A 19,107-nucleotide genomic window follows, 5' to 3' on the forward strand; every position below is an offset into this window, starting at 1 on the left:
TGAAAAAGAAAAGAAAAAAAAAAGAAAAAGAAAAAGAAAATACAAGTAATGTTAGGTGTGCAGGCGAGTGAGGATGAGTTCAGCACTCAGGCGGCCTGGAGGTATACCGAGAGGTCCTACCTCAAAAAACCAAAACTGAAAAAGAAAGGAAAAAAAATGAGCCTAGGGAACAGCCACATCTTTGCTACATGATCTATCTGTGCCTCTCAGCTACAAAGTCCTTATTTTGGCTTGGTCTTTAACAAATGGTCTGGGTGGGACGAGAGAGAGAGGGAGAGGGGGAGGGGGAGGAGGAGGGGGAGGAGGAGGGGGAGGGGGAGGGAGAGGGAGGAGGGGGGCGGGGGCTGGATTCTTACTTTTCCCTTTGCTGCTAGTGCTGACATTTTGCCAGTAGAGGGCAGAGGTGAGACACTTTAGGAGTAGATAGCGATGGCTTCCCGCTTCTGCTCAACTTCTGAACCGCACCAGGCTTCCACAGCTGAGACAGATGACGGTGAGTTACTTCTCCCTGGGCACCTGGGTAGGTGGTGAGCACTGGCAAGACACTGTTAAAAGCCCACTGGACCTGATGTGGTGATGCCCACTTGTAATGGTAGCACTAAGGAAGTTGAGTAGGAAGATTACAAGTTACATAGCAAGGGACAGACAGAGACAGAGACAGACATACACACCCCATTGGGCTGGAGATGTAGCTCACTAGTAGAGCACTCGCCCAGAGTTCTAGTAATGCACCCACTGTTCATGATAGCTTCTTAAGATCTCACTGTACACATTCCTCATGTTCTTGTTTCTGTAAATAAACAAACAAGTTGGGGGAAGGCGGAGCAACTTGATTCCCTAACTGGCATCTATTGATATCTCCCTTGCTACTCAGGCCTGCTAGAATTCTGCCACTCCTCCAGCTGCATGGCGGCACATACACAGTTCAGTAGCCAAGTAAGGGGCCTTTACGTCTTATCTCATCTGTGCGCAGCGTGGTCAAGCAATCTGCACATGTGTGGCGTAGCTCCGTAAACCCCCATGCACATGTGCAGGGAAATCCGGTTACAGACTCCTTTCTCTTCTGCTTTCTCCTCCTCTCTCCTCTCTCTCTCCCTGTATGTGTCTTTCACAGGCCTGGTCACTCTCTTCTGTCCCCCCCCCCCCCCCCCAAAAGCTTTGATACTGGGTTTTGTTGTGCCTCATGACCTTTCTCACATGGGTAACAAGTGCTGCATTTAAAACCAACAAGGCCAGCTTCAGCAAAAGGACTGTCACTCAAACAGCTGGTGCTCTTAGACCAGCACAAGCTGAAGCCTGGAGACAGCAACACAACAATCTTCACAGCTAATAGCCCTGGCTTCCAGAGGTGCAGCTGTCCAAGACAGAGCTGCAGCTGGTTGGTTTGTTTGAGACAGGATCTCTCTACATAGCCCTGGCTGTCCTGGAACTCACTATGTAGATCAAGCTGGCCTGGAACTCACAGACATCAACCTGCCTCTGCCTCTCGAGTGCTAAGATTAAAGATGTGTGTTAACATGCCTGGACATGTAGCTCTTTTTTTTTTTTTTTGAGGCAGGTTTTCCTCTGTAGCTTAGGCTTGCTTGTAATTCATCATGTAGTCAATGCTGGCCTTAAACTTGCAGTGATCCTCCTGTCTCTTAGGTTCTACGATTACAGGCATGAGCCACCATGCCTGACTTTTGTTTGCTTATTTTGAGATCAGGTCTGGCTTGAAGCTTGCTATGTAGACAGGCAGGACTTGAACTTGCAGTGATTCCCCTGCTTCAGATCCTGGACTAACAGCTCTTAACACCGGTCAGTGTTGAACACTAAGGACTCCCCAAACATGGGCCTAAATGGAAGCTGTAATGCCCGCCACAGCCAAGTTTCCTAGACTCACAAGAGCTGTAGCGCCTGTTGGGTTAAGGCCCTGGGTACTGAGGTCTGTGCAGGACTGCAACTTTACAGGGCATGCCTTGCAGCTATCCCCTTCTGTTCAGCTGCTGCAAAGCACTGAGGGAAACAAAAGCTGCCAGAGCTTGGAACCCAAAGAACGTCTTGGATTTATGCCCTGGTAGAGCACAAGGACTACAACTAATTGAGATTACTAATAGCCGGCAGCAGTCAGCAGCTCCTGGCCACCCTAGCCCCAGGGAGCTTTGTAATAGAACGCTTCTTCTAAGATCCTCCCTGTGAAGAGCTTTCTCTGGTACCCTGAAAGGTTATTGTTAAGTTCTACAGAGTATATACTTCCAGAAAATTCCATGGGTGGAGTTGCATAGGGTATGCGGTTTCTCCAAGGTCTGGGTCTCACATTTAATGTTCCTTATGTCTTTTCTTTTCTGTTTTACATTTACCTATTTATTTTGTGTGTGTGTGTGTGTGTGTGTGTGTGTGTGTGTGTGTGTGTGTGTGTAGATCAGAGGACAACTTGCAAGAGTCAGTTCCCTCCTACCGTGTGGATCCCGGGGAAGGAACTCACATAGTCAGTCTCGGTAGTAAGCACTCCATTTGCTGAGTCATGTTTTTAGTCCTCTTAGACTCTCTTTTTTGGCATTTTGAAATAGGGTCTCCCTACATAGCTCAAACGGACTTCAAATTCAAGATCCTCCTGCTTCAGCCTCCCTAGTATTGGGATTACAGGTGTGGGCTATCACATCCAGATTCATATTACATTCTTTAGGAAAAATTTCCTTTAAAACTTTTGAGCTGCTGAGTAGCAGCTGGGCGGCAGTAGTGTACATCTTTAATCCCAGCGCTCTGGAGGCAGAGGCAGGCGGTTCCCCGTGAATTCCAGGCCAGCCTGGTCTACAGAGCGAGTTCCAGGACAGCCAGGGATATACAGAGAAACCCTGTCTCGAAAACAAACAAACAAAAAGCTAAACAGACAATACACAAATATATAAAGTAACTTTAAAAAATATATGTATATTCCGTGTTTGCCGCTAGTGGGAGTAGGTCCTTTGTCCTCGCCAGCAGACTACCTATAGAGTGCTGAAGCTCTGAGCTTCCAGCAGAGGGTCAGAAAGCAAGGTCGGGGGGGGAAAAGACCTCTAAGGCAAGAGGAACCTGGAGACCTCACCCAAAGACTACAGGCGCCGTGGCCGACTGCGCAGGCGCACGGAGTCCGTGGGCGCGGTAAGAGGCGATTGGCTGGATGCCGAGGCCCCGCCCCTCATTACGTCAGCTACCCGGTCAGCGGGTCAGTCCGCAGGTTCGGGTCGTTCTGGTGCCGTTGGGACCGGCGTGCTGCTAGGGGTTCGTCCCGCTCTTACGCTCGCTGGGAACGGAGCACCGTAGTCTGTGAGTCCGAGGGCGCCGGGGCGGGGGGCGAGCGCAACTCCGGCAGCGGTGTCTTCTGTCTGGCCCGAAGCCAGGCCTGCCTCGACAGCCGCGGGGAACCGGCCGGGAGAGGCGAGGACTTGAGGGAACCCGAGTCTCGGCCTGTAATCTCGGCCCGTAGTCCCGGCCCGGCTGCAAGGCAAAGCTGGGCGAGCTGAGACCAGGGACTGCGCCATAGGTGGGGTCGGTTTTGGCGCGCTCCGGCGTCCGCGCTTCCTATTGGCTGGCGCACGCCGCGCTGGGCGGGGCCGGCGCGACCGGGAAGGTGTGCGGCCGCTGAGTCTCAGGGACGGCGTGGCAGGGGTCTAGACGAGCTGGGTACCTCCGGCCAGCTCATGGGTACTGCAAACGTTGCTCCTGGGACGAGGGCATTGAATCCTGCGTCTCCAGTTCCAGAGATGCCGGTGTAGGTGACAGTGGGTTCTCCTCGGACCCTGTCCGGTGCGCCTGACTAATGATAACACGATCTTGGGCCATTACTTGCACTTTAGGAAACATTGCCCAAGCCCGGGCGTGGTAATGCTCAATCTCCAGCATTCAGGAGGCCGAGGCCGGAGGTTCAGGAGTTCTGGGCCAACTTTGCCTACTTAGCCGTCTCAAAAGAAAAGAAACACATCTAGATTCCCTCGAGTGTGTTTCCGATAAGGCTTTATTAACGTGAAATAGAGTAGAAAATAGCAGAACTCCACAGTGGGTTATAAGCTGTCTGTATTTGCATACATGTGTGGGTGCCTAGGACACAATGTAAATTGTTAATTACATGTCAGAGGGGAGTTGGTCTTAAGTTTGCTATGTAGCTGAGGATAATCTTGAATTCTGTTTCTCCTGCTTCCCAGCTGATGCCACTAGGCCTGGTTCATGCTGTACTAGGAAAGCATGCCTTTGAACATGCTAGTTAGGCACTCTCCCCACTGAGGTACATCCCCAGCCAAAAGTTCTTGGAGGTTTTTTTTTTTTTTTTTTTTTTTTTAAATTTTGAGACAGGATCTTGATTATGTAGCCTAGGCTGATCTCTGACTTGATATGTTCTTATCTCTGCCACCGCAGTCCAGAATGTGCCACTGTGACAGGCAGGATGGTATTCTTTAGGGTAGGTCTGAGCGTACTTAAGTGCCTGTTTCTCTTTTCCCGGTGCCCCTTTCTCAGATCCTTTGAGATCTCTGTATTTTGTACAGGACACCATGTCATTCTGTCAGATAGTGGTTCTACAATAAAGTAGGAAGATTTTTGTCGTGTAAATAATTAAAAAAGAATCTAGACTGTACCCTCAGTTACAAACCACACTGTTTTTAAATTTTTAAAAAAATTGCTTGTTTGTGTTGCCAGCTGAAAAATGAATCCCAGTATGAAGCAGAAACAGGAAGAAGCCCAAGAGAATGTGAAGGTATGTAATGGAACCTCTGAAATGTGCTCGAATTTGTTTGTTTTAAATAAGAGGTGAGGTCTTGCTGTGTTGCCCAGGCTGGTCCCAAACTCCTGGGTTGGAACCATTTTCCTCAACCCCCAGAGTGAGTTTAAATTCAGGATTCATTATCAGAAGTTGGAAAACTGAGTGTACTCTTGCATATATTTTTGGGGAGAGGGTTTGGAGAATATCAAATTGTTTTCTGAACAGGTTAAGATTTAAATATATGAATGACACTTGGAGTCTAGAGGTCTGTTATTCCAATGTACTATGTGTATAGAGAAAGGAATGTTATAGTAGTGTACATTCCTTGAGTTATATTTTATAAAGCTTACATGTATAAAGTGTAAATCTTGGAAGTGGTCTTTGTAAGTGTGCAAATGACAGCACCTTAGTTGGCTTCTTTGACCATTATCAAGATCAAACATTTAGTTTTATTTTCTTCTGTTTAGAGACTTGATTAATCTGTAATCTAAATTATATCTGAATTGTTGTTGTAATATTTGTTCTCATGGTAGTTGGCATTTGTCCCTCAGTTAAATAGTGAGATAATAATCAACAGTAGAAACTTTACCGTGGGAAAGGTGAACTTTGTCATGTGAAGTACAGTAACTTTCTCACGCCAGTGTGGTATCATGTTCTTGCTAACCTTGTTTGAGTATTCACCATTGTTTGCTATCCCATGGTGGCGATATAACTAATGATTCTTTTTTTTTTTCCTTCCCAAAATAGAACTTATAAATCAGGAAATATATAGGGGCTTACATATTATAAAGAAGGCAACTTTTTTATTTTTATTTATTTTATCTTTTGGTTTTTTCGAGACAGGGTTTCTCTGTGTAACAGCCCTGACTATCCTGAAACTAGCTCTGTAGATCAGGCTGGCCTTGAACTCACAGAGATCCACCTGCCTCTGCCTGCCAATTCTGGAATTAAAGGCATGCACCACCACTGCCCCGCAAAATTTTGTTTTTAAAGCACTATCTTGGGGATTTTAGAGGGTTTTTGGGGGGAGGGGATTGTTTTGAGACAAGATCTCACTATGTAGCCTTGGCTATCCTGAAACTCATACAAATCTGTCTGCCTCTGCCTCCTGAGTACTGGGATTAAATGTGTGTGCCGCCATGCATGGCTTGTTTTTGTTGTTGTTGTTTGTTTTTTTGAGATAGGATCTCAGTATGCAGCCATGGCTAGTGTGGTACTCACTCTGTAGGCCTCAGGCTGGCCTTGATCTCAGAGAGTTCCACTTGCCTATACCTACCAAGTGCTGAGATTACAGGTTTGTGCTACACCTGGGCCAGAGTGTTTTAATTGTCTAAAGTACAGACATTGTATCAATGTCCTAATGAATGAACTTGTAACAAAACTGCTTCTGTTTTCAGATGATAGTTCAGGAGGGGCTGTCCATGGCATACTCATGCACTTGCTTCCACCTACAGTGTGTTCCTCAAAATTATATTCCTGGTGCCAGACGTAGTAGTGCAAGCCTTTGGTTCCAGCACTCGGGATGTAGAAGCAGGTGGATCTCTGTGAGTTCAAGGCCAGCCAGGGCTATATAGAAAGACCCTGCCTCCAATAAATTAATAAATAAATAAGTAAAAATTATATTCCTGGGCCTGTGAGATGCTTGTTGCCTAGCCTGATGACCCACTGGACTATATATGGTGAAAGAAGAGAACTGATTGGCAAGTTGTCTTCTGATCTCTATGTGTGTGTGTGTGTGTGTGTAAATGTAATACAATATTTTAAACTATATTTCTGTATTAGGGTTTGTATTTCTGTGATAAAAAACACTATGACCAAGCCAGGTGGTTGTGGTGCACAGCTTTAACCCCAGCACTGAGGAAGCAGAGGAAGGCGGATCTCCCAGTTGGAGGCCAGCCTGGTCTACAAAGTGAGTTCTAGGACATCCAGGGCTACACAGGGAGACCCTGTCTCAAAAAAGCCAAAACAACAACAAAAACCACCCAGAGAGGAAAGTGTATTTCAACTTCCAGCTCTCAGGTCACAGTCCAACACTGAGGGAGGTCAGGACAAGAACTCAAGGCAGGAACTGAAGAATGCTCCTTACCCGCTTGCTTGCTCAGTTTTCTTTCTTATGCACCCCAGCTACCTGCCCAAGGACAGCACTGGCAACAGCTGAGCCCTTCACATCAATCCTCAACCAAGAAAACGCCCCCCCAACCCCCCCCTCCCCTTTCCCTGCTTGCTTATAGGTCACTCCTTCATCAGGTCAGATTCCCTCTTCCCAGATATGTCCTGGTGTTTGACAAAAACCAACCAGTTTTTTTCACAAATGCCCATAATGTTTGGGAATATTTAGAGTTCTGAGATGAATCTTTTTGATTAGAGAAAAGTATTTTGAGGAGTAATCTTTTCTCTCAGTGTTCTTTTGTAAGTAAAGTGTAAGTTCCCATTTCGGAAGATTTTTTTTTTTTTTTTTTTTTTTTTTAAAGAATACAGTCTGTCATTTTTTTTTAATTGAAAATTTGTCAGACATCATTTGAACTATCAGTGCTATTATATAGAAAGTGTGTTATATGTGTTTTAATTAAAATGAAATGGATTGACTTACAGCAAGAATATGTATTAGAATCTCTGTAGACCAGGCTGGTCTCGAACTCACAATGATCCGCGTGGCTCTGCCTCCCAGTGTTGGGATTAAAGGCATGCGCACCGCCGTCTGGCTGGCCCACCCATTCTTAACATTTCTTCAAACTTTATTATAACTTGGGAAGTAAGTTTGCTGGTTGATTAAGCCAACATCTTATTCTGATACAGCATCAGGGCAAATCTTGTGTTCTTAGTGATTTCTTTTTTCTTTTCTTTAACTCAAATTATAGTAAGACTAAGTCTAACTATATAGAAACTTGGAAAGTAATCATATAGCAGTAACCAGATAATGAATCATCTTGACTTTTAGAATAGTCCTGTTCCAAGGAGAACGCTGAAGATGATTCAGCCTTCTGCAGATGGATCTCTTGTTGGCAGAGAAAATGAGGTATGTGTCCAGGGCTAGAGTGGGGAGATGGTCAATCAGCATTAAACAGTTCCCAGATTTTCCTAAATTCTAATCAAAATAGTTCCTGCAAATAAAATTCCTAAAATAATATACATCCTGGTAGGTTTTTTGAAGTTATATTTATGGGCTGAAAAGACAGCTCTGTGGTTAAGAGCATACACTACTCTTCAGAGGACCTGAGTTCATTCCCCAGTACCCATGTCAGTCAGGCAGCTCACAACTGCCTGTAACTCTTCCTTAAAGGGATGGGACACCATTTTCTGGCCAAGTACTGCACTCAAATCCATAAACCCATACACAGACATAAAAATGTAATTAAAAATAAAGTCTAAAAAAATTATAACGATTTATTTTGGGTGTGCACACACCCATGTGGGTATGTATGTGTTTGCATGGCCTTTGGCTCATGTAAGTGCCCCAATACACAACTGAAGTCAGGGCAGCTTTCAGGAATCTGCTTCTGTCACTGTGGGTCCCAGGGATTGAATGCAGGTTGACAGCAAGTACCTTTATCTGGTGAGCCATCTCACCAGCCCTATTATGGTAGTTTTGAATTGTATAACTTAAAAAGATTCTTAAATGCATAAATAACTGAACAGTGTAGCTTTCTTGTTCATTAAATCTAATAAGTGTTTCCATCACAGTTGCCAAAAGGCTTGTCCAAAAGGAAGCACTGGAATGACCAGTTAACATCTAAGACTTCGAGCTCTGGTCCAGAGGCTGGTGAAAATAAAGATGTTGGAGATGTCACCCAGGAAGCATTTGATCTTATGATTAAAGGTACGAAAAAAAGAACATAGCCTTGTCTTGAAAGTTTAAATTTTGATGAAGGTGTATTATTTGGTGGGGTTACTGTTTGGTAATTTAAAACTTTGTGTTATAAATAGGCAAATAACTCTAAATTTGGACACATGGAACCATTTCTTGGCAAGACTTCAATGTGGGTGAGATATTATTAAAGAATAGGACAGTAACTAAATCGGCATCTGTGAGAGTAGATAGCACCGGGATTTTACAAGACCTGGAACTGGGCTCTTCAGAAGAAAAGTGGTGATAGAGAAAGGATGCGAATATTCCAAGAGAACACAAAGTAATAGGGCCAGTGGGAACCTCACTGGGAAGGGGATAAAGGTAAATGAGAAATACACTTTCTTTTTTTTTTTTTTTTGGGACCCAGCTGATCTTGAACTCAGAGATCTACCTGCTTCTGCCTCCTAGTGCTGGGATTAAAGGCGTGAGTCACCACCTTTTAGCTGAAATACACTTTTTTTTTCCTTTTGTTTTTTTGGGAAAGTGTTTCTCTGTGTAACAGCCCTGGCTGTCCTGGAACTCACTCTGACCTCGAACTCAGAGATATCCACCTGCCTTTGCCTCCCGAGTGCTGGGATTAAAGGCGTGCCCCATCACCGCCCGGCCTGAAATACACTTTAATAAGTGTTAGTTTTTAATAGAAGAGTAGTAGAAATCAGAAGAGAAAAGAAAACTGAAGATGTTTTATAATTGTGGTGGGCTCTTTTGTTGTTGTTTTTGGTTTTTCGAAACAGGGTTTCTCTGTGTAGTTTTGGTGTCTGTCCTGGATCTCGCTCTGTAGACCAGGCTGTCCTCGAACTCACAGAGATCCACCTGTCTCTGCCTGCCGAGTGCTGGGATTAAAGTGCTGAGTCACCACTGCCCGGCATGGTGGGCTTTTTTATTTTGTGAGACGGTCTCACTCTGCAGCCCAGACTGCCCTAGAACTCACAGTGTAGCCCCGACCTAGCTTTGAACTCAGGCAGTCTTGCCTCACTGAAGAGTGCAGTCTTGAACTGCCACACAGGCTCACTGGGGAGACTTCTTCTATATTTCAGAGGTCAAGAGAAATTAAGTGGAGAGAACTTCATTGACTTGTTCAAGGTCACAGTCACAGGAAGGTTTGGTTTGTTCTGAGTTGCCTGGGATGTTGTAAGGAAGTTTGGAAGCAGAAAGTTCTTTTACAGGAGGACGAAATTGCAAATGGTTGGTCTACTGGATAGAACCACAGCAGCTTTGTAGTGCATACGAAACAGGACTTGGAATGTTGGTACCTGATTAGGTTAAAATCAGTTAAGGGTTAGTTCTATACGTATGTCAAAAATATCGCTCATATAGTCATCCGTGATCATAGACATTCTTTTTTTTTTTTTTTTTTTGTTTTGTTTTGTTTTTTCGAGACAGGGTTTCTCTGTGTAGCTTTGCGCCTTTCCTGGAACTCGCTTTGGAGACCAGGCTGGCCTCGAACTCACAGAGATCCGCCTGCCTCTGCCTCCCGAGTGCTGGGATTAAAGGCGTGCGCCACCACTGCCCGGCCTAGACATTCTTAGTCATAGAAAATACCAGTATAACTATGACTTGAGAACTTCAGTGGATATATCATTAGAATTAAAAGACCCACACAGAGTGCCTGAATTTTGTTAAATCTGTTGTTGGTAGTGCATTGTGTACTCTTAAAGAAAAATCTTGTATATATATTTAGAATGGAGCAAATGAGTAACATGTTGATGTTGGGAGACAAGTTTTTTTTTTTTAAAGATTTATTTATTTATTATATATACAGTGTTCTGCCTGCATGTATGCCTGCAGGTCAGAAGAGGGCACCAGATCTCATTACAGATGGTTGTGAGCCACCATGTGGTTGCTGGGATTTGAACTCAGGATCTCTGGAAGAGCAGCCGGTGCTCTTAACCTCTGAGCCATCTCTCCAACCCTGGGAGGCAAGTTCTTAATCAAGTGAATGGAAATAGAAATATGGAATGGAGAAAGGAAGTTTGAATTGTTGAATTGGTTGAGAGTTTTACTATAAATTGATTATTAAAAACCCCTCCACTGAAAGCAAGAAACATAGCAGATATCCAATTCTTGTTTGTAAACACTATTCTGCACTAAAGCTCTTCAGGAAATGGCCGACTCCAGGATTCCAATATCCAGGAGACTGTAGAATGATCCTTAGGTCTCATATCAGAAAATAAGGGAAAGTTTTGGACATGTTTAAGGGACGGACTCTTTGAAGAGATTCACACTGATTAAATGTGTGGAAATTTGAGCATGAAACTGACTAGTGGCAAGAATGGCTTCTACTAAGGCTGGCTTGGTGGCCCACACTTGTCATGCATGCTCTGAAATGGTCAAGGGAGGAGGATCACTTCAAAGTCATTCTCAGCTCTGCATCAGGTTCAAGGCCAGCCTGGGATACATGTCTCAAAATAAAAACAGTGAAAAGACAGAAAGAATTACTCGTGGTGCAGTGAGTGGAAAGAGCATATGAATCTGTAATGATAGCTTAAGAGAAAATGGAATAGAGAGAATTCCTTTCAAAATCACATCTACTGTAGAGTATAGAAGATTTAGGCAAGAATTGCCAGTAGATTTAAAACTGGTTGGGGAACAGATTAACAAACTCTAGTTTTACTCTCTAGATCTCTTATTAAGTACCAAGAAAAACAGTTTTTACAAGGGAGAAATTTGGTATATGGTAGCCAAATAAAATGATCAAATTTTATATTCAACATTGTAATAAATTGGTATGTACTTCCTGATAATACACTGAAGACACAATGCATTTATTCCTGCTAAAAGTGTTGAGCTTGAAACAAATTCAAAATTAAGAACTATATGCAAATTAACTAGTCTAGACTTTTCAGGGTAACAGTATTTGGGCTGAGAGTGTAGCTCAGTGGTGGTAGAGTCCTTGTCTCCCATAAAGGTCAAATAAAAACCACAAACACAAAATGAATCTTGTAAAATGTTCAACTGTGTAGGTGATAGATCTGCACTTACTTTCCTTCTGTTGCAGTTCTTTTCAGGGATTGAAAGCTTTGATATGTTGAAAAAATAAAAATTAGATTAGAACTTTTCAATAGAATACATTACTGAGTTTTTTATAGCAATAAGTTTTGTGTTTTTAAATAAGGACTTGCTGTGCAGTCTAGGCTGGCCTCAGACTCCTGAGTGTTGGGATCATGTGCTCCACCACGATCAGGTTTTAGCACTGACTTTTAAAGTTGTGTAAAACATTGATTTATTCCAGAAAACCCATCCTCTCAGTATTGGAAAGAAGTGGCAGAAAAGCGGAGGAAAGCCCTCTATGAAGCTCTTAAAGAAAACGAGAAAGTACGTGTGCAGTTCTCCCCGTTTGGAGGCTCTGGTAGTTCTTCCTCAGTTCAGCGAGTCGGCTGGTGCACCCTAGCTTGAATGTGGGTCTCATGGAGTTTGATTGCACGAGCAGAGTGAGGCCCACTGTGTTACTGCGTGGGTTTGTCAGTGATCTGCTGGGAGAGTGCTCGAGACGAGAGCAGATTTATGGAGTACTGAGGTTTTTTTTTTATTCTATAGCTTCATAAAGAAATTGAACAAAAGGACAGTGAGATTGCCCGCCTGAGGAAGGAGAACAAGGACTTGGCAGAGGTAGCAGAGCACGTACAGTACATGGCAGAGGTGATTGAGGTAGGTGATTCGGTATTCACTGGGTTCAGAGTCGTCGACAGTGGTCAGTGAGTGTGTTTATCCTGTCAGGGTTATTTTCCTTACCTGTAAAATGGTGATAAGAAGCCCACATCTGAAAAAGATAATAAGAAAAGTTACTCTATTGCACAGTTGACACATTTCCAGGTTCTGGTTTTTGTAAGCATGCTATCACTTATCATTTATAAAACAAATAGGCTTTATCTGACTTTCTACATTTGGGAAGTAGCTAATGTGTTTTTATTTTTATTTTTTTATTTTTTATTTTTTTTGGTTTTTCGAGACAGGGTTTCTCCGTGTAGCTTTGCGCCTCTCCTGGAACTCACTTGGTAGCCCAGGCTGGCCTCGAACTCACAGAGATCCGCCTGGCTCTGCCTCCCGAGTGCTGGGGCTAATGTGTTTTTAAGAGTCAGCCTGATTCCTATGACTACCAGACTTGTCTTTATCGCTTTCAGCCTTTTTTGTATTTACAAAGCAAATCCATCTTACCAATGGAAAGAAAGTTTTTTTTGTTTTTTGTTTTTCGAGACAGGGTTTCTCTGTGTAGCTTTGTGCCTTTCCTGGAACTCACTCTGTAGCCCAGGCTGGCCTCGAACTTGCAGAGATCTGCCTGCCTCTGCCTCCCGAGTGCTGGGATAAAAGGCGTGTGCCACCACCGCCCGGTGGAAAGAAAGCTTTTTTTTTTTTAAGATTTATTTATTTACTTATTATGTATACAGTGTTTTGTTTGCATGTATCCCTGCAGGCCAGAAGAGGGAGCCAGATCTCATTACAGATGGTTGTGAGCCACCATATGGGTGCTGGGAATTGAACTCAGGACCTGGAAGAACAGCCAGTGTTCTTAACCTCTGAGCCATCTCTCCAGCCCCGGAAAGAAAGCTTTTTAAGTCAAACCTTCGCACATTAAATTGCTTCTTTAACATTTTAGAGCCATGACAGTGTTATTGTTGTTGTTGTTTTAAGATTTTTTTTTTTTTTTTTTTTACTATTTTTAATTATGTGTAAATATGGCTTAGAGCTAGAGTTACACCTGATTTGGGTGCTGGGAATAGAACTCTGGTCCTCTAGAGGAACACTGCATGCTCTTAACCACTAAATCATCTCTCCAGCCCTGCTATGACAATCTTTAAAGTACCGAACTAGTCCTCTCTGTTGGCTTTAAAAATATGGTTCCCTAGCTGGTTGGAAGTTAAGAACACATAGTTCTGTTGTTTCCAAGAGAAGTACCAATTTAAGTTGTACTTTGGAAGCAGCTCAATCAGTACTTTAAAAAAACAGCGAATTACTAACTGGATTTTGCTGAAATATGATGTAGCACTGTATAGATGTTGATATAACACTGTAAAAGGATTTATTGAGGGTATTATAGCATTGGTGTGTTGCTGTATCAGTATATTGACTAACAGTGTATTTCAGTTTCAAGATCTTTACAATAAATTGCTGGCTTATTCCTTAATAGAGGCTGAGTAATGAACCCCTGGATAGCTTTGAATCACCAGATAGTCAGGAGTTTGATTCCGAAGAGGAAACTGTTGAGGATTCTGAAGTGGAAGACTCAGAAACTGGCGCATGTGCTGAAGAGACCGTGTCCTCCTCCACGGATGCCAAACCGTGTACATGAAGTGTGAGGGGCACTGCCAGCTTTGCCCTGTGGTATAGCTCTGGGTAAATGAACTACAGTATGCAGGTGCTGCGCTCCAGGTTGGAGGCCTGGGGCTAGTACCGCATTCAAATACAGACAGTATGTATTTTAATCTGTTTGATGTAAATAGCATTTTCAGTTTCTCAGTGTCAGATGTGACTTGTGTATATTAAATAAACTTCAGTTTCCTGTTGAACAATGTATCCAGGTTGTAGAAAATGCATCCGTTTCTATAGTATTTTATTATTTCACTTTGCACAAATGGGAAATGAACTTCCTTCTGTCTGGAGCTAAGTATCTGTTGATCTGATCTCAGGATCACTGAGCACTGTTGATTTTCGTGTTTGCATATTTTTAGTCATGTTTTGAGTGAAGCGCCTACTTTCCTAAAGCTTCCCCAAGTGAATTTGATTAGCCAGGTAAAGGCTTGTCTAACTCGTGTGGTCATAGTATTTTCGAATGCTCCAAGCAGTAGGTAGTGGGTGATAGAGATAGTCCTCAGAAGCAAAGTGGTGAGTGGAAGTGCAGGAGGAAACAGTGTAGCTGAAAGTTTGGAAACTATACACAAAGTGTGCATCAAAGGAGTAAGAAGAAGACCAGACAGGAGATGCTGCTAGAAAAGCATGCAGCATCGGGGTGGAGTATGCTCTGACGGGCATGTAAGTGTTTTTATATAGGTTGACAACAAAGAACATTATCGACCTTTACTTTTATTACCCTTACTTACTTGTGTATGAATGTCAGAGGTCAATTTGTGGGAGTCAGTTCTTCCACTTTGTGGGTCGCAGAGATGGGTTACCAGGCTTGGCAGCAAGAGCCTGCCTGTTGAGCTATGTCACCAGCCCCAAAAGATTATTTTAGGTATGTTTTCTTCTAGAACTTTAATTTTCCTGTCACCAATATTGAGGAAAAGCCTGTCTTAGTATTAATGTGATGAAAAAGACTACTGTGTCTGAACTAAGTGCTTAAGAAGGAAGCTGTATTGGAGTGGCGCTGTAACTCAGTTGAGCTTAGCCTGCACAAAGGCCGGCTTTATCCCAGCTGCACAAGCTAAGTGTACTGGTGCACACTTGTGATTCTAGTGCTCTGGGAGGTGGAGGCAGGAGGATCGGAAGTTCAGGGTCCTCTGCTACATAATAATGAATTCAAGGCCAGCCTGGGCTACATGAGACCCTGTTGCAAAACAAACAGGCCAGGGAGATGGCTCAGTAGGTAGGAGGACCTGCTGTGAGGGCCCATGGACCTGAGTTGCATCCCTTGAGTCCTGTCCTGTCCTCCGCCACCCCCTCTCTTTTTTTTTTTTTTTTGTAAGACAAGGTTTCTCTGTATAGCTCTGGCTGTCCTGCAACTCTGTATAGACCAGGCTGGCCTCGGACTCAGGGATCCACCTACCTCTGCCTCCCAGAGCACTGGGGTTCTGGGATTAAAAAACTTTTGCTAACATACCCAGTTAATGGAACTCATGCTTTTAAGACAAGCTAGGTGGTCTGCAGGCCCAGCACCCTTCTCTGTGGAGACAGGAAGCAGAGGTGAGAGCCCACAGGCCATCTGGCCTGGTGTATGCAGAGCAGCAGAAATGACAGCCAACTCAGGAAAGGTGTCCTCTGACCACTCATGTGCCTTGGCATGTGTGCCATACTCAAATAAGTAATAAATATTAAAAACAAAAATGGAAGCTGTTACTAATAACTTGGTTCAATAGGACTTGGAGGGGATGGTGACATACCTGTGTTGTACAACGAAGGAGCTGCTAGTTAAGCGTTTAAAATGTGGTTAGTGTGAATGGAAAACAGATTCAATGTATTTGTGTTTTATAGACTACTCGAGGCTAGTGGCTACTGCGGGCTGGAGACGGTGGCTGTGCATGTTTTGGATTTGGGTCACTAGCTTAAAGATTGCATTAGAGAACTGGCAAATTAGTTTTTAAAAATACTTGGGATAGGGCAAGGGGGAGAACCTGGTAATGTCACAATTAGGAGAGTGGAGCTGTGTGACTCAGTTTAGTTATACAAGGGTATAAGTAAACGTTTCAGGATAACGTTTCCTACACGTCGTGCTGTGGTCTTAGCCCTGTCCACGTTTCCTCCTGTCCCCTGCTTGTTGCTCCCCCACCCCCACCCTCTGAAATAGTTCTTCTTTCATGTCCCGTGTATTCCATTAATCTCCCCCTCCTCTGTTATAAAGAGGATTTTTAAAGTACCGTGATAATAACTCTTAGGGCAATGCCAGAGCAGGAAAGATTTCTAAAATGAAAAAGCCTTAACAATATTTAGGTTTGCAAAGGTTTCTCATACAGGACATGGAGAGCTGGAGCTGTGTCATCAACAGGCTTTGTAAAAAGTAGAACTTTCTCTTTGAAAAACAAGCAAAAGACACAGCTTCTCAGAGATGTTTCTCTCCATTTGCATAAGGTTCTCTCAGACTCAGGCTTATGTTGCTGCTCTTGGAGAGGCTTGACTGGCAGTTTTTTTTTTTTTTTTTTTTTTTAAGATTTATTTATTGTGTATATAGTGTTCTGCCTGCATGTATGCCTGCAGGTCACAAGAGGGCACCAGATCTCGTTACAGATGGTTTTGAGCCAGCATGTGGTTGCTGGGAATTGAACTCAGGATCTCTGGAAGACCAGCCTGTACTCTTAACCTCTGAGCCATCTCTCCAGCCTCTTGACTGGCAGTCTTAGTACACCAGAGGTGAGATATCTTGCCAGTAGGCTGACAAGATGGGAAAATCTGACAACCTGAATTCAGTCCCTGGAGCCCATGGTTATAGGTGAAAACTGACTCCTAATTGTTCTCTGACCTGCACGTGTGGGCCATGGAGTGTGCACTAAATATAATTGTTTTTAAAAAGCTATTTTGATAGCCAGGTGTGGTGGCCCATACCTTTAATCCCAGCACTAGGGAGGCAGAGGCACTCAGGAGGATCTTTGCATTTGAGGGCAGCCTGGTCTACAAAGTGAATTCTAAGACAGCAAGGGCTACATAGCGAAACTGTGTCAAAAAACCAAAAAACAACAAAAGCTATTTTGATAAAAGAAATTCAGATGCTTTCAGAAGTACATTCTAGTACATTTCAGTACAGCACATGACCACTGTACTGCCATAGGGCCCTTAATTCTGTTTAACTAACTATTCCTTTAAAAGATCTCTGGATTTAGCCTTCTACAGTGGCACACACCTTTAATCCCAGCAGTCTGGAGGCAGAAGCAGGAAGATTTCTGTGAGTTCTAGGACAGCCAAGGCTACATAGTAAGACCTTGTCTTCAAAAAAACAAAACAAAACCAACCAAACAACAACAACCAAACCCCCCAAAGATCTCTGGACTTCAGGTTTTACCTGATAAATCACAGGTCAAGGAACTGCAAGGAATTTATAACTATCAGAGCACCTGGGTCCTTTGGATAGGGTAACAGGCTCTTACAGTATATATACCAGCCTAGTTCCCAGCAGGATTAACAAGTCCATTTTCCTGCTGGGCAATGATGGCACACACCTTTTTTTTTCAGTTCAAACTTACTTCCCTTTGATTTAAAATACAAATTGCTATTACATAGTTTCGATACTCAAAGAAGAATTTGGTCAAATAATGTTACTAACATTTCCAGGTAAATTGATAGCAATGCCAACAAATACCTGATACACCTACTGGGGTGTTTGCACTTTTGGGGGTCTTGGTTCCTTTCGAATGGGGATTCCCAGCTCATCTGAAATTGGTCCAAATTCCTGGGTGATGCAGGGGTAGATTTCCTTATGAAGGCTTGCTTTATCCTTAGCAATGTCATCTCAGTTTCTTTTCCTGTTGCTATGATAAAATTCTCTGGCCAAGGCAATTTATTTATTACTTTTTAAAATGTATTTATTTTTACTTTATGTGCATTTGTGTTTTGCATGCATATATATCTGTGTGAGTTACATATATATATATATATATATATATATATATATATATATATCTGGAACAGGAGTTACAGACAGTTGTGAGCTGCCATGTGGGTGCTGGGAATTGAACCCAGGTCCTCTGGAAGAGCAGCCATCTCTCCAGCTTGGCAAAGGCAGTTTAAGAAAGGATAGTATAAGTATAGCAGATTATTAAGAATCATTTCATTGATTTTTTTTTTTCTTAAGACCAATCTGTATTTGGAAGTTTCTGTCCTGCCAGCAACTCCCAAATACCAGGCAGCTGCTTCCCAAATAATTGACTCGGAGGCTTAATATTACTTATAAATGCTCATCCAGTAGCTCAGGCTTATTACTAGCTAGCTCTTACACTTAAATTAACCCATAATTCTTATCTGTTGTTTAGCCACATGGCTTGGTACCTTTTCTCAGCACAGCATTCTCATCTTGCTTCCTCTGCGTCTGGCTGGTGACTCCCGATCCCACCCTTCTCCTTCCCATCATTCTGAGTTTGGCTTTCCCACCTAATTTCCTGCCCGGCTACCAGCCTGTCAGCTTTTTATTAACATACTCATAGTGTAGATTGGATTGTTCCACAGCACCAATCATGTTTGGTTCTACCCTAGGTCTCTGGGATATCCAGTCCCAGGCAGAGGAGGGTATAGGCTCCCTCTTGTGGAGGGGCCTCAAGTTAAATCAGACATTGGTTGTCCACTCCCACAAGTTCTGTGCCACCATTACCCCAACACATCTCCCCACCCCCCACCCCAGGATTGTTTCTCCGTAGCCTGTAGAGTACCTTTTCATGCCAAAGAGACTAGAAGGTAGGGGTGAAGGCACCATGCGGGGACCAGCTTGACCTCTCCATTCAATAAGCTGAGTGGAAGTTGTCCTTGGCAATGCCCTCTGCCCCCTCAGTTTTCAGAGAGTAACCTCTGGCCTTGTATCAGTTTGGGTTTTTGTTTTTTTTTTTTCTTTCCAGACAGGGTTACTGTCTGTAGCTTTGGAGCCTGTCCTCACTCTGTAGACCAGGCTGGCCTTCAACTCACAGAGATCCACCTGCCTCTCCCTCCCAAGTGCTGGGATTAAAGGCATGCACCACCACCGCCTGGCTCAGTCTGGGTTGTTTAGGGATCTCCAGGGGCTTCCTAGGCCAGCAATTCGACCAAATGTAACCCAACTCTGACCACTGGAAGCCTTACCTGGCTTCAAAAAATGGCCAGTTCAGACTGAGTATCCTCCATTACTAGGAGTCCTCACTAGGGTCATCCTCATAGATTCTAGTAATTTCCCACTGCACTGGGTCCCCCCTCCCCCGCACCCCAAGTGCCCCCTAATTCC

The 19,107-nt window shown here is 43.6% G+C and overlaps 1 protein-coding gene across 2 annotated transcripts; it reads left to right on the forward strand.

Moving 5' to 3' along the window:
* Positions 1-3,152: 3,152 nt before the first annotated feature.
* Positions 3,153-14,072, forward strand: Gmnn (geminin DNA replication inhibitor). 2 transcript variants are annotated; one of them, XM_059262360.1, is made up of 7 exons: positions 3,153-3,285; positions 4,651-4,708; positions 7,653-7,730; positions 8,396-8,531; positions 11,794-11,876; positions 12,099-12,209; positions 13,687-14,072. In XM_059262360.1, the coding sequence occupies exons 2-7, from the start codon at positions 4,658-4,660 to the stop codon at positions 13,846-13,848; spliced, it is 621 nt and encodes a 206-aa protein (XP_059118343.1). In that variant the 5' UTR covers positions 3,153-3,285; positions 4,651-4,657; the 3' UTR covers positions 13,849-14,072. The 2 variants fall into 2 exon arrangements, with proteins under 2 accessions (XP_059118343.1, XP_059118344.1); XM_059262361.1 differs by lacking the exon at positions 3,153-3,285 and adding an exon at positions 3,595-3,730.
* The last annotated feature ends 5,035 nt before the right edge of the window (positions 14,073-19,107 follow it).

Source organism: Peromyscus eremicus, chromosome 5 (assembly GCF_949786415.1).
Source record: "Peromyscus eremicus chromosome 5, PerEre_H2_v1, whole genome shotgun sequence".
In the NCBI taxonomy this organism is placed as follows: Eukaryota; Metazoa; Chordata; class Mammalia; order Rodentia; family Cricetidae; genus Peromyscus; species Peromyscus eremicus.